Consider the following 16,190-nt stretch of genomic DNA (forward strand, 5'->3'; position numbering starts at 1 on the left):
GCTAATATCCAAGGTATACAAAGAACTCAAGAAATTAGACTCCAGAGAACCAAATAACACTATTAAAAGATGGGGTACAGATCTAAAAAAAGAATTCTCAATTGAGGAACACCAAATGGCTGAGAAGCACCTAAAGAAATGTTCGACATCCTTAGTCATCAAGGAAATGCAAATCAAAACAACCCTGAGATTTCACCTCACACCAGTCAGAATGGCTAGGATAAAAAAACTCAGGTGACAGCAGATGCTGGGGAGGTTGTGGAGAAAGAGGAACATTACTTCATTGCTGGTGGGATTGCAAACTGATACAACCACTCTGGAAATCAACTTGGCGGTTCCTCCGGAAATTGGACATAGTACTACCCGGCTATACCACTCCTGGGCAAATACCCAAAAGATACTGCAACATGTAACAAGGACACATGCTCCACCATGTTCATAGCAGCCTTATTTATAATAGCCAGAACCTGGAAACAACCCAGATGTCCCTCAACAGAGGAGTGGATACAGAAATTGTGGTACATCTTCAATGGTTTTTCAAAATAACCCAGACTCTGGTCACTTGAATATGCACACCTTTTAGAGTAGAACATTTTGTAGACTGAGTGCACCTTGCTATTGCCCAGCTCCTCTCTGACAGCTTCTCCTTCGATCTCAGTATAAACTTCAATGCAAAGGCAAATGCTGTATGTACCACACCTGCTGGAAGAAGGTGATGCCCAGAACCACCTCAGCTTAGAGTGTCAGTTAGCTTTGCTTTGCTGAGGCCTCATTCATCAGTAAGAGACAATGTGAATAATAAGAAAGTGACACTATTTTATTTTCATAAACTAAACTTATCTACCAGTAATAAAACTAAAGCACATTTGATTTTCTTATGAAATCATCTCAGTATTAACAGTGTAAATAAAATATCACTACCAAAAATACATACATATAAAGCTTATGGAGACCCATAAGATATTAATTAATTCATATGTAAAAGATAGTAACTAGATGGTAAAAATCAACATGTAGATTAATATTTAAAATTTCTAGACATATAGAGATGTTAGGCTGTTTGTTTTCTTAACAATTTAAAAAAGTTAACCAAGCCATGCCAAATAATTACTTTTGTAACACATCAGACTTTCCTTCATTTAAGAAATATAATTAAGTCACTCACAATGAAATACAGGAACTCAAAATAAAAAAAAATAAAAAAAAATACAGGAACCCAAATTTTTAATATGAATTAAAAATAAATTCTTGTTGTTTACTTATGATTCTTAAAAATTATCACATAAAATTTCAATAGCAAAGTTAGAAACAACAAGAGAGGAAACAGTTTAATGTCAGTGTACCTATCTTTTTACTCAGTACCATAAAGATGGTCTCACTGTAGCAAATGAAAGCTGTTTTAGGTAGCACAGGTGAGAAAGCACCACATGGTCCCAGGTGGTGATGTCTAACCTGGCATCTCTCTCAGGTAGTCTGTGATCCTCGGAAGATGGCTTTGGACCAAGACCACCCTATTATAAGAGTGCTTCTCCCCTTCAGAGCAGGACCATGTGCACTGTAGAGCACAACCAGAAATATTTCTAAGATGTACTTTCCAATTTATGTAGATAGTTTTACAAATTAGTATGTCAAGGGCTCTGTCTAATCTCTCTAGCATATACTCCATTACTGATTGGAATGTGCCACTCAAGACAGGCAGAGAAAACAGAAAAACAGAGTTCTGAATTCTTATAAAAAGGCATTGTTAAAAGATGCCAATTATGGTAAGAGGAATGAATCATGGATATAGGAAGTTTCATTATTTCAATATTTTGCAATTGAATATAATGACAATATCCAACATTTTCGGATATTATGACATTTAAGACTCAAATACACACATACACACACACACACACGAGTTTTAATTCATATAATAACAATATATGAGATAAAAAACATGCTAGATTTTGAAACTTTTTGGCTTTCTATTTTCTTCTCTGGAATCAGTCACACACTCCCTCCTTCACATTAATATGAATGCACTTACACATTAGCACAACAGGTTTACTTCTGAAACATGGTAGGTATTAAACACTAAGAGAAAAAGGAGAGTAGGGAACAGCCACAGGAAGTCCAGATGGTAATGAGGGCAGGAGTCAATACAGAAATCTGTATTACTTTTCTGACAATAGACAACTTCTTAGAGTAGCTCTAAGTTCACAGCCAAACTGAGAAACAGACAGATTTTCTCATAACCGCCTGCACACAGCCAGCACCACCAACAGTGATTCAACTGATGAGCCTTCACTGACACACTGATCTCAAAGTCACTGTGTGGTTCCCTTTTGGTTGTGTGCATTTGATGAGCTTGGAGTAATTTATAAAACCCTTATAAATACATTTAGAGCAGTGAAGTTTTTGTTCTTGACGCTTTTCATCCCTGTTCTCCTCACCACAACTGATGGCTACTTATCTTTTCCCTGCCTCCACCAGGCCTCTTCTGTGCCCCAGCTGGGATCAGGCAGTACCATCCCTTTTGCATTTGTTGTTTTGGTTCTTCAGGCCCTGAAGCAAGCACTGTATTGAATAAGAAGCTCATCAGGAAGTAGGTGCAATGACAGTTTCACCATGGAGATAGGAGCTCTCTACTCATACACTGCAACTTTTGATCTCTGTCTTTACAAAAACCCACCCCAGCTCCTGACAATGTGGGGCCATATAAATATACTGTCGCAGAGCATTCAGATTAGTGAAACACTTGACTAAGTAGACAGTTGGCTGGTTTTTCCACTCAGTAATAGACACGTTTCCTTTCTTTTCCTTCTTCTAAAAGGTAATTCACATGGGAAAATAATGTATCACCAGGCATTCCCTTTATCCCTTATCAGTGATCGAAACCTTGGCTGCTTCTCAGTTTCTGAATAGGATGGCATCAACAAGTAGGTGCAGTGGTTTGTGTGGACAGGTTCTCCACCTCTTTGGATAAACATAAAGGGGAATGACTGTCTTTCTACATTTGGGCATGTGGTTATTTTAAATAAAAGTTTTTGAAGTTTTATTTTTTTCTCCATTTAAATGACTGCATCCCTGTTTGATTTTCCTTAATTTAACAGTTGATGAGTTAGGAAATATGTTCCCCATTCTAAGGGCTGTCTCTTCACTGCTGATTATTTTCCTTTGGGTTAATACCATTTGTCAGCTTTGGCTTCCATTTCTTGTCCTTTAGAGCCATATAGATATAAAGTCACTGGTTTATCAGCATCTACTAGTACTTCCTTTCTGTTTTCCTCCAGTAACTCCCAAGTGTTAAGTCTTGTCTTCAAGCAATCTTGGTTTGACTTCTTACAGGGTTAGGGAGGGATGACATTAACTTTCTGTAGGATATCCACTTTCCCCAGCACTGATTACCTAAGAGGTGTCTTTCTCCAATATGTTTTTGGCTCCTTTGTTGAGAAAAGGTTGACTAGAGATACAAAGATATAAGTTAATTTTCCTGATATCTATTCTGTTACTTGGTGTATGTGTTTATGCTAAGACCATTCTTTGGTTTTACATGAGCCATTCTACATATTTACATTAGAAGACTTAAACTCTGAATGAAAAGTTATTCCTCAAATTTAACTAGAGGCAGAAAAGTGGAAAGCAGTTTAAAAAGTAAGATTCTATCAGCATGCCAGTTACCTAAAGTATGAGCCAACCAAACACTTAACAGCAGACAGTGAAGCTGGTTTTATCATGCTCAGCCCTTTCCTTTTTGGATAATGTAATAGTATAGTGTAGAAAAGAAAAATGACAATGAAAAAACATAGTGATTTTGAGATGAAGCAAAGTAACCATGTTTCCATAGTAGCTGTGGCTAGACATTGTTGTCATTATAACCAGTAGAGAACAAACAAGAGAAACAGAAGTATAGAAACTAAAAAGAGAAAGAGCAAGAGAAAGGAAGGAAGGAAAGAAGGATAGAAGAAAGAAAGGAAGGAAGAAAAATAAAGAGAAAAAGAAAAAAAAGGGAATGGAGAATCTTTGGATTTGGGTCCCTGGGACCAACTTACAGAATTCTGCTTCCCATGACATTCTAGCATGACAGTGAAAAGAGCTTGTTTTCAATAACCTAGATACTCAAGGAACAATTACAAACACCACTGAAATAAGGAGAGACACAGCCAGCCAGCTGACTCACCCTGGGAAGCTGTGTACAGGTCAGGATCAATGGCCGGAACGGCTGGGACAGTCTGTGGACTAGGCTGGACAGCATTACTTGTTACACCTGTGAATCAAAACCAGAGATATGCAGAAAGTGCTTCATTCCTCAATTAAATATCAGGAAAGTAGTCAAGGGTTGACAATCATTTCACTAACAACATTTTCTTGAAACCTTAATTGATTCTGATGCATTAATTTGAACTTATTTACATACTGGAAAATATGAGTATTAAGCTTCATGACTAGTGGGTTAATTTTTTTAATCTTTGAAATTAAAATTATATCATTCCCCTTCATTTTCCTCCCTCTAACCCTCCCTCTTACTCTCTCTCAAATTTACTGTTTTTCATTGGTGCTACATATTACATATGTATGTATATTTACATATATGTGTAAATATATTCAAATTCATAAACATAACAATGAGCTACTCATCCTATATCATATTACTGCCACATATATGACCAAGTGGTCAATTGCTTCTTAATTAAAACTTGCCATGTATCTTTAAAGGAAAAGATTCCCTTCCTATCTTTTAATATCTTAGCTTGTAAGTACCCTGAGGTCAAGGAGACATAACTGTGATTTAAATAAGCAGAAAAATTCAGCTCATAACTGTGTGAAGTTGAACACTGACATTCTCCAGCTAATGTTTTTAAGACGGTATTTTTATAGGTAAATGGGTGATTAGCTTGACTTCCTGTCAAGACTTGTCAAAGCTCTCATATCGATGAGTATCTAGCACTATGCTCCACACTATTACTCATTTTAAAATTTAGCAAAATGCACTGAAATCTTACAAAAGATTGTATTGATTCATCAGCAGGGAAAGTATACAAAGACAAGCTGAATAATTCCAGAAGCCAAGTGATCTCTGAAAACTCAAAGTTCTGAATGCATGTGTCTTGCAAATAAAATTAGCTCTAAATTGTCTATTACTCTGTCTGCTTTGCTCTTTATACAGCTTAGCAGCTTTAATTCCACATTAACAATCCTTGCTTTCGTTTTAATGACTTTACAATGCTCCTTCTTTTCTATTTTTTAAATCACTATTAAAAAAACAACCCACTTTTTAAAAAAACAACACACAGAACTACAGTGGATGTATCTATTACTAAAAAGCCAGGAGACACGGAATTTATGCTGTACAATTTGGTGAGTTTTTGCTTAATTTTTATGAGTGCTAACAAAGTATATTACACAATTAGCATTTGACATACTTTTCCAAACAAACTTTAAAAGCACACATCAAGTTAACATTAAAAAGGATGTTAGAGCTTCCTTTCTCTTGCTCTCTCTCTTTTTAGTTTCTATACTTCTGTTTCTCTTGTTTGTTGTCTATTGGTTATAATGACACCAAGGGCTGTGTGCATCCCCTAAGCAGGTAACACCACTCCTTCCCCAGCAATTGATACTCATCCATAGATGAATTCTTTTCCCAGACTCCTTCATGGGAGGGCAAACTTTCTGGCCAGCATTCTATGGTAACTTTTAAATAATTATGTATACAAGTCCTATGAACAAGCCACATTAAGAACACAGTAGGTTTCGCAAAGGCTGCTTAGCTACACAGCAATAGTCCATGTGAAGAATGCTTTAAAAGGCTATATGAATCTGACTACGTTTTGGTCAGTCATTCAGCTGTCATCCATGCCTGAGGCAGCATAGTCTGGACATGTCTCTTCCTGTTTGTCTTAAAGCCCTTTTGCCAGGAGCCTAGAATACTGGAATGACTTAAGCTCAAAAATACCTGGAGAGTTGGTAATGCTTTTTAGGTTACTATTTACTCACTAGGTCCTCTAATCCGTTATTCTTTTTCTCTGTTCTGGGTTTGGATAGGACATTCTGGGCAGTCTACACAATGACTGCAACTTGGAGTGAGGTGATCCTTTTATAATGCACTCCCGTAGGAAAGCAGTGAGTTTGGACATTATGTCCTTTATGTTTCTCAATAATAGAGGTAATGAGATGTTATGTCAGAAAGTAACTTTGGAGCCATACTTGTGCAGCATATTAGAAGGCATTCACAGAGGTTCGAGAACACTCTGACAGTTTTTGTTAAGTAATGTCTTGTTCTACAAGCTAGATGGCATGGAAACATAGTAGGAAGACTAAGAGTTGATTAGGAAGCTAAGGAAGACTGTCTCCCAGCTTCCAACAGAGCTTTGAAATGAAGTGGACTTCGAGGCTCAGCAAAGGTAGGAAGACACAGCTATGCTAGCCTACAGAAAAAAACAGAAGCAAAGGTAAGAAAGTAGGAGAACGGATATGACAGATCCCCCAGGTAACCAGGGGAAATGGCACTGAAAGAAAAACACAGGCCAGGATGTCAACAAGCAGATGACACCTCACAGAACCCAAGAATGCAACTTCTTCTCCCTCCAGTTCCTCACAAAGCTCAGGTTTGCAGTGTAGTAGGTGAGAGGTCAAAAGGCTGCAGCGGCTGGGTGTGGTAGTATACACCTTTAATCCTAGTACTCCTGAGACAGAGGCAGGAGGATAAATGTGAGTTAGGGGCCAGATTATCTACATAGAGAGTTCCAGACCAGCCAGGGCTACATAGTGAGGCCCTGTCTCTGGAAAGAAAAAAGGCTGGTAGTAATAATACAGTTGTACCATTTTTATTGTTTATTTTTCTGCTAAGGCCTTCTGTGATGTAGCCTACAAGAAGCACATTTTGAGTTTCAAGAGACACAGTGAACGTTACTAACGTCTCCCTGGGATATTTGCTCAGCGTTTAGGCACAGGGGCAAACACTGTCAAACAACCACTTTTCCTGCCCTCCTTGCACCCACTGCTTTTCTGTGGAAGAACTAAAGCTTGTAAGTGAGTACATACTATTCTTTTCAGCTATCTGAAGGATTTCCCTCTGATAAAAGTGCATCCTGGACCTGTTACATGAGAGAAGGTAAATCACTCTTAAAGGGAGCAAGAGGGGAAACATCTGTTATGTTTATAAACTAAAAATGTTATTGCTTTCTTTTATTTGACAGCTACGAATTAAGTAAATGTAACAGAAAAAAATAGAGTTAAGAGAAGATCCAGCATCAAAAATCAATAACTAAATAGAGGCAAGCCACTGAGAAAGCAGGTTTGGATTTGAAAAGGTTCTTGTCTCCCAAGGATCACACACAAGGAACACAGACAGAAGGGGCAGCTTCCTAACTAACTCAAGGAAGCCAGAGTCCTGAATTCAAATTCTGGTTCTTCACTGAGTATGCTTCTTAGAAGTTTTTACTTTTATTTGTTTCTTTGATGAATGAAAGAGGAGGTGGGGAGGGGTAATTAGGATATAAAAATATGCTACATTTATACACATATGTGCAGGGAGGGAAAGACAGAACACACAACCAGCACATGTCTCAGTTAACCAGGTCAAGATGCACTGTGCACACTAGAACGCGTCCTAGAGTCCACCTTCTAATAGTTATCATTGTCATGAATATTCCCAACAGGAAGTTCTGACTATTAGTGTGGCCATATGAAGCTATCAAGATTTTAACGCTTTCACTGTACAAAATGTTAATTTCATATAGGTCAATTAAACAATCCTCCAACTAAAAGGATGGTTTGTTGTTTTACACACACACCAGGTCTGTCTGGATCCAGGGTGAGTAACTTTACTACTGAGCTGCCCTCAGGTCTGTTTCTTCAGTAGTACCTTTCAGGTAATCTTTCCAAACTGACATATGATATTTGTCTTGATTCACAAAATAATTTTGAATGCTCATTAATTTGTCACAGACAGCTCTGTCTCTCTGGCACAGATTGCAGAAGAAAAAAAGGAAAAGACATGAATCCAATTAAAGTACCAATTTTATGCTTTCCTCCCTTTTAATAATTAAGCATGAAAAAAAAGGTACGATACTAACTTCATCCTAGAAAGAAAAAAAAAAAAACATAGGGTGAGGAAAGTAGATGCCAGCTGAGCTATGGTAAATTTACAGTCTAGTGGGAACCAGAAGACATTGGGGTCTGGTTCAAATGCATGGCATTGCTGCTTCTGAAAGAATGCCAGTATTTACTCTGTCAGGTACATTTTGACCAGAACTGCCCCCCAGCAGATTCACTGGGGTAGCTGGTCTTGCTTAAGCACTCTAGGTTAGAAACAATGAATGTTTCCAAAGACTATAATATATTTAAAAGAATGTTTTATGAAATATTCATACAAAATAAATTCACATTGGCTGAACTAGCTGTGACATGACACATACCTTAAAGTCTTGTAAGCCAGATGAGTTACACTAAACAATCACACAAGAGACTGGGAATAAAACAATCAGTTTCATCAATAATAAAAGCAATATATTAACAATATACATAAAACAGTAAGTTTTAAAATGGGAAGAAAAAATGTAATTGCTATTTTAATGGTGAAAATAATTTTTAACTAATTATGAAACCCATACAAGATGACCTAAAAGGTTTTGATGAAACGAAGCTGGCAAATGAAAGCCCAAGATGTGAGGGAGCAGTGTTACAGCAATAGTCGACGTCATTATGTGGATCAAATATTAGTGGAGTTCCTTCCTAGATACATTTCATGTTTTGCAAGCCTGATGTGCTGCATGTGCACAGTGTATGCATATGTGTGGACATGGTGCTTGTGTGTGGTCTATGTATATGCAGTGTATGTGAATGTTGTGTGCTGAGCCACAGAAGGACAATGGGTCTCCTGTGCTCTGTCACTCTCTGCCTTCCTTTAAGGTAGGATCAACCACAAAGCCTGCATCTAAGCTACCAGCTAGCGAGCCCAGCAATGCCCTGTCTTCAGTTCCTGATGCTGGGGTTATAGCTGAGTATGTGGTCATGGCCAGCTTTTTATGTGGGTGTTGAGATCAGAATTTAGGTCCCCATAATTGTGGAGGGTGCTCTTATTCATTAAGCTGTGTGCAGGTTCAGATTTTATGAAATGTGCAGTTTTTATGAACATGGGAACAGAGTACTATGTTCATACCTGTGCTGTGTGGCACTTCTGCAGGGGTATTTGCTGGAGCATGTGCACCTGGAGGAATCTGTATCCCACTGTAGCTGCCTGTTGCCAAGTTGCTTGGGTCGTATGTTGAAGATGACGATGGCTGAGGTGGCTGAGTGGGCAGAGAGGTTGCGCCAACATCTTCATTTTCTTCAACATCTGTATATAACACATGTAAACTGTTGAAGCAGGGATTTTGAAATACAATTGTCAAATACGTTTACTTTTCTCTCCTCTCACAGGACAGAAGGAATCTACAGATACAGTTCCTCCTATATATAGCTAATAAGCGGGCTAGTTCTTGAAATCATTGTTACATTTTTAAATGGTTTTTTTTTTTTAAGTTTGTAGCTGACAGTGAATACCATTTTTTTTTTTTTTTTTTTTTGGACTGTGTCCACCAGGTCTACACATTCTTTAAACATATGTTTACTTCTACAAAACAAACTTCAAATGAAAACTAAGGACATTTTTGGTAAAATAGGTCACATCTGTGTCATCAAAATGGACTGTTTTTTTGATAATCATATTTTATTCCCTATCTGCTATATGTAGGCTATTAAATGATTATCTATTATTACTGTTCAAAGATTAATAAACAAAAATTAAAACTGACATTTTACATTCCTATATCTATATTATAGTAGGTGATCATATACTTCAATATCTTTGAAAAGGTACACTTTTAAAATAAACTATATCATTAAATGACTTTGAAAACAAACATGAGACAGTTAAAATCTGACAGTATACTTAAGGAGACAGTTAGCTACCTTCAGTTTGTAATTTAAAATAACAAAGTTAGATCTATGAAATTTTAAAATGTAATATTTTGCTTTCTATCAAATTCCCAAGTATTTGTCTAATTATATATACCTTTAAAGTAAATTATTTTTAAAAAAATAAAATCACTATCCTAGGCATTTTTCTAGACAATTTGTGAATATATTAATACTTCAAATATACTGAAATCCTTTTCCTATATCTAGAATTCTTAACAATAACATAAAGCCATTTTAATATCTGATAAGATAAACTTTAAATCTAAACTAACCAGAAGAGATAGGGAAGAACACTACATATTCATTAAAGGAAAACACACCAGGAGGATATTACAATTCTAAATATTTACACAAAAAACACAAGGCCATGTATTTCATAAAGGAAACAAATTACATATTGACCCTCACATATTGATATTGGGAAACTAACTCCAATATCCCACTTTCATCAATAGATAAACCACAGACAAAATGAAACAGAGAAATGCTAGAGTATAGTAGCATCATAAATGAAATGGAGCCAACAGACATCTACAGAGCATTACAACCCAACATTACAGAACACTCCCTTTACAGCAGCTTGTAGGCATTTTCCAAAACTGAACAAATATTAGGACACAAAGCAAGTCTTAGCAGATGTAGAACTGAATCTTATTTGACTACCATGGATTAAAGTTGGATATTAACAACAGAAGAAATGGCATAAAGTAGACAAGGTTATGAAAATTAAACAACTTACTAGTAAATTGGGTCAGGATAGTAATGAAGTAGGAAATTAAAAACATTTTAGAGTTAACTAAAAATGAATATTGATCATTTGCAAACTTAAGGGGACAATGTAGGGAGTTCTAAGAGGCAAATTCATAGCAGTAAATGCTGCATCAAAAAACTGAAGACATCTCACACTAATAACTTAATGATCTACTAACATCAGATTTCCTTAAATTATTCAATAAAACTGAGACTGAAAGAACATTACCAAAGTCTTTTTATGAAGCCATTATTAAACTAATGCCAAAATCACACACTCAAAAAAAAAATTATATAGCAGTATCCCTTAGGAACATAGATATAAAAAATTCTCCATAAAATACTGGCAAACTTAATTTAAGAGAGATTATCCACCATGATCAAGTTTGCTTTATCCTGAGACACACACACACACACACACACACACACACACACACACTCAAATAACATACATAAGTCCAAACATATATAAGTGTAAACTATCATATAAACAAGACTGAGAGACAAAAACACATTATCATTTCATTATATGCAAAAAGGCCTTTGTTAAAACATAAGATCCCTTCATGGTAGAGGTACTGGTGAGGCTAGGGATAAAAGGGACATACTTCAACAAGGGAAATAACTACAAGTTCAAACCCAGCATCAACTTAAATGGAGAGAAACTCAAAGCACTTTGACTAAAATCAGGAACAAGACGAGGATATTCTTTACTTTCCTATTCAATGAAGTACCTGAAGTTTTGCTGGAGCAATAATGCAAAAGGAGGAGATCAAAAGGATATAAATGAGGAAGAAGATCCTTGTTTGCAGATATGATTTTATGCATAAAAGATGCTAGAGACTCCACTAGGAACCTTCTACAGCCCATAAATACTTTCAGCAAAGTAGCAGGATTTTAAAAAAAGTCAACACAAAAATCAGTAGCATTCCTATACCCCAATGATAATCAAGCTGAGGAAAAAACTCAAGGTAACAGTATTTTTCACAATAGCACCCCAAATTATACTGGGATAACTACCCAAGCAAGTGAAAGACTTGTATGATATAAACACTGAAAATAAGAACTGAGAAAAGAAATTGAAGATAACAGGACATGGAAAGATATCCCATGCTCACAGATCAGTAGGATTAATATTGTGAACATGAGTACCCTACCAAATACAATTTACACATATAAGAAAATCTTCACTGAAATTCCAACACAATGCTTCGGAGAAACTAAACAACAACAACAACAACAACAACAACAACAACAAAAATGATCTTCAACTTCATATAGAAGCACAAAAACCTAAAGGATAGTTAAAATAACTCTGAATAATAAATGAACTGCTGGAAATATCAGCACTCCACATTTCATATTGTATTACAGAGCTTTAGTAATAAAACAGCATGATATTGGGAAAATAGAGAAAGAGAGGGAGAGGGAGATGGAGAAAGACAGAAGGAGATGGGGAGAGGGGGAAAGGGAAGAACGGGAGGAGGAGGGAGAGAGGGAAGAAGGAGAGAGACAGACAATGGTCAATGGAAATGAACTGAAAACCCAGAAATTAGCCCCCAAGCTCCACACACCTATTTTTGACAAGGATGCCAAAAGTACATATAGGAGAAAATACAGAATCTTCAACAAATGGTGCTGGTCTAACTGGATAGCTGCCTATAAAAAAAATGAAGATAGATCCCTATTGATTACCTTGTACAAAACCAACTACAAATGGGTCAAGGACCTCAATATAGGGCCAGCTATGAGGTCAGCTTCCCAGCAGGGAACCTGTGCCTAGGAATGAAGTCCAACTAAAAACCTGTGGCTCAGGTGATCTCAGGCTGATTAACTTAATTGTCATGGTGCTAGCATACCAGGCCTCCTTCAAAATAATCTACATTTATATCTGTCATCGTAGTCTTAACTGAACTTGGTATGGCCTAAAGTCACTTGAGAAGTGAGTCTCAAGTGAAGGGTTGCTCCTATCAGATTGGCATGTGGGCAGGTCTGTCAGAGTGCCTTGGTTATTATTTGATGTAGGAGAGTCTAACCCACTGTGGCCAGCATCATTCTCCGGGGAAGGGGAAAAATAAGTATATGCTTCCAAGCAAGCCAACAGGCAGCATTCTTTCATGGTTTTTGCTTTTAAGCCCTGGTTGAGCTCCTGGTCTCACTTTTCATACTGATGAACTGAATAACCTATAAGTAGAAATAAAAACCTTTCCTATCCTAAATTAACCTAAATTGGTCAAAGTGGTTTGCCACAGCAAGAGAGATGAAACTATAGAAACTCACAGAAAAATATTACTCTCAGCCTTGATTCAAGATGGTTTCTCCTTGCAATGAAAGGTTATGAATAGAAGACTCATTGCTACTTGAGTTGCTAAGAGTAAGTGATAGTTAGGTACTTTGCCTTGAACAGGACATTTACACCACCCCTGAAAAACTAAGGGAGCGTCATCAAGAGGAGAAAAGATCTGAACATCAGCAAAATAGGGAGGAGGTCTGGGAAATGCTAAATTATGAGAATGGTGTGTAGCAAATATTATCATGATCTCACAACCCCAGGGCTACCTGTAATGGGCATGCACGATACTTAGTTTTGTCAACAGCCAATCATGGATTGGGGTCCCATGGCTCTATACTTTTTTTTTTTTTTGAGTGATGGACTACTGACAAATTCTGGGGAGGGGAAGACATCTTCAGTTATACTCTCACTGATTAGATATAATCCTTGGTCACACACATGGCCACAGACCGATGTGGGAAGAGATTTATAGCGAGCAAAGGACTTGGAAGTGAAAGGGATCTGGAGGAGTTTAGAGAGTAGGCAGTGACAAAGTATGAGGAGGCGTAATGTACATGTATAAAACTGTAAAACAACTAATGAAAGTTAAAAAACAAACCATAAGCCAAAAACAAAACAAAAATCTGTGGTATTCAATTGCAACGAAGGTCTGTGGCTAGCTTGTTCAAAAAACTGGTATTATCTAGGTTACTTCTATATTCTGAACAATTAGAAATAATGCTCTTACAAACATTCACATATAGCCCTTTGTGTAAACACACCTTTGCCTTTCTCTGGGGCCATGGTTCTCAACCTTCCTAATGCTGTGACCCTTTAATACAGTTCTTCATGTTGTGGTGACCCCCAACCATAAAATTATTTTCGTTGCTACTTCATAGCTGTAATTTTGCTACTGTTATGAATCATCTGTTTTCTGATGGTCTTAGGCAACCCCTGTGAAGGGTCCGTTGACCCTCAAATGGGTTGTGATGGACAGGTTGGGAACCACTCTGCTAAGGGAAATAACTGGACTGCTAAGTCTTCTGCTAAGTATATGCTTAATTTAATACCTTTACTTTCCTTTTCCATAAGGCATCTTTGCCAGCACTTTGACAGTCATTATGAATACTCTAGATTTTAGTATGCACACAGGCTCTCTTTTGGTTTATTTAGCCACTAATTAATGGTTTCAGCATTGCTCGTAGTGCTTATGCAGCACTAGGACTTATCTGTTTGCTCTTATTTTATTTTTTAAACTAAAACAGAATTATATCACTCCCCATTTCCTCCCTCCACCCACTCTCAGCCACCTTTATTTGAATTCCTTTCACACCCCAAGACTCTCAAGTTGATAGTCTCTATTTGATTAGAGTTATGTGTGTAAGTACATCTGTATGTGTATGCATAAATATATATAAAACAACCGACTGATGATAGGCTCATCCTTGTGAGAGATTAAATCTCCTGTGAGCAGTTGTCTTAGTTAGGATTTCCATTGCTATGAAGAGATACCATGGCCAAGGCAACTCCTAGAAAGGGAAACATTTAATCAGAGCTGGTTTATAGTTTCAGAGGTTTAGTCTATTATAAACATATTAGGAAGCATGGTAGCATGTAGGCAGACATGGTGCTAGAGAAGGAGCTGAGAGTTCTGCATCATGACTCAAAAACAATCAGGAGAGAATCACATCCTCAGGATGCTAGGAGGAACCTTCTGTAGTAGGTAGAGTCTAAGCATAGAAGACGTCTAAAGCCCACTTGCACAGTGACATGCTTCCTCTAACAAGGTCACACCTTCTTAAAAGACCACTCCAATGGGTCAAGCATATTCAAACCACTACATCCAATTCCCTGGCCTCTAGAGGCTTGTTCAAACACATGAGCCTATTGGTGCTATAATCAGCCATAGCGTAAATGCAAAATACATTTAGTTCAACTTCCAAAATCCCCATAGTGAATCACAGGCTCATCAATGTTTAAAAGTCCAAAGTTCAAAAGTTTCTTCTGAGATTCATGCAACCTCTTAACTGTAATCCCCTACAAAAAGCAGATCAGATACTTCCAGCATATGGCAGAGGATATATATTACCATTCCAAAATATCATAGCCAGGAAATACTGGACCAAAGCAAGACCAAAACCAGCTGGTCAAACTCCAAGCTCTAAGTCTCCATGTCTGATGTCAAGGTCTCCAACTTCAGATCTCCAACTCCTTTCCATCCTTGTTGACTGCTGTTCTCTTAGGTTAGTTCCACTCGATGTTAGCAAACTTTCCTTGACAGGTATCCCATAACTCTGACATCTCTAATATCTTGGGGTCTTCAAGGCAACTTCAACTTCACAGCTACTTGTTCCAATGTCTCGGTTCCACATATGATCTTCTGAGCTCCTCCAAAGGGATTGGGTCACTTCCCTCTGCCCTCTATGCTCTGGTTGATTCCACTCCACTGCTGCTACTGTTCTTGGCAGTCATTCCATGGTACTGGCATCTCCAATACACTGGGGTCTTCCAATGCAACTAGGCTTTACCAACTGCCTCTCACAGGCTCCCTTCATGGTGCCAAGCCTCAACTTTGCATGGCCCCTTCAGTCCTGAGCTGCCAACTGCAACTGAAGCTGCACATTCACCAATGGCTTTCTCTGGCCTCTCACAGTGCCAAGCCTCAGAGCTACTCTCCATGGGTGATTCTTACACCTTACCAAGTCCAGCTGAAGCACGAAATACAAACTTGATTATTTCTGGAACACAGCTTCTCTGTACTCTTGGAAAACACTCCACAGAAAATTTCACCTCAATGATGCTGGTCTCTTAATCACTGCTAATCTCTTAGCTCCAGTTAACCAGCATCAATTGTCCCAGTAGTCTCTACTATTCTTGACTCTAAATCCAGAAACCTGTGGCCTAAACTCCCAAGTTCTGCTGCTTGCTGGAGTTGGAACATGTCTTTCTTGGATTGTATCATCACCACCTTTTTGTTTTCTAACTTCTTTATTGCCTAAGCTTGGCTGCCCTAGAACTTGTTCTGTAGATTAACCTTGAACTGAGGGATCTGCATGCCTCTGTCTTATGGATGATGGGATTAAAGGCATGTAACAGCATGCCTGAACTTAAGCTTTTCTCTACTTGGAACTTGTTCTGTCTTAGGCTGGCCTTGAACTCAAGAGATCTGCTGGCCTCTGTCTCCAGGGATTAAAGGCATATACCAACACATCTTTTTTTTTTTTTT

The 16,190-nt window shown here is 37.7% G+C and overlaps 1 protein-coding gene across 2 annotated transcripts in view; it reads right to left on the bottom strand.

The window, feature by feature from the left end:
• Vta1 (vesicle trafficking 1) overlaps nucleotides 1–16,190 on the bottom strand; it is a 63,711-nt gene that overhangs the window by 4,744 nt on the left and 42,777 nt on the right. For both annotated transcript variants that reach the window (XM_031380480.1, XM_031380481.1), the window contains 2 exons: nucleotides 9,143–9,319; nucleotides 4,163–4,249 (listed from right to left, as the gene is read on the bottom strand). In XM_031380480.1, the coding sequence (XP_031236340.1) occupies nucleotides 4,163–4,249; nucleotides 9,143–9,319 (264 nt within the window). The remainder of the gene's footprint in view (nucleotides 1–4,162; nucleotides 4,250–9,142; nucleotides 9,320–16,190) is intronic.

Source organism: Mastomys coucha, unplaced genomic scaffold (genome assembly GCF_008632895.1).
Source record: "Mastomys coucha isolate ucsf_1 unplaced genomic scaffold, UCSF_Mcou_1 pScaffold2, whole genome shotgun sequence".
NCBI lineage: Eukaryota > Metazoa > Chordata > Mammalia > Rodentia > Muridae > Mastomys > Mastomys coucha.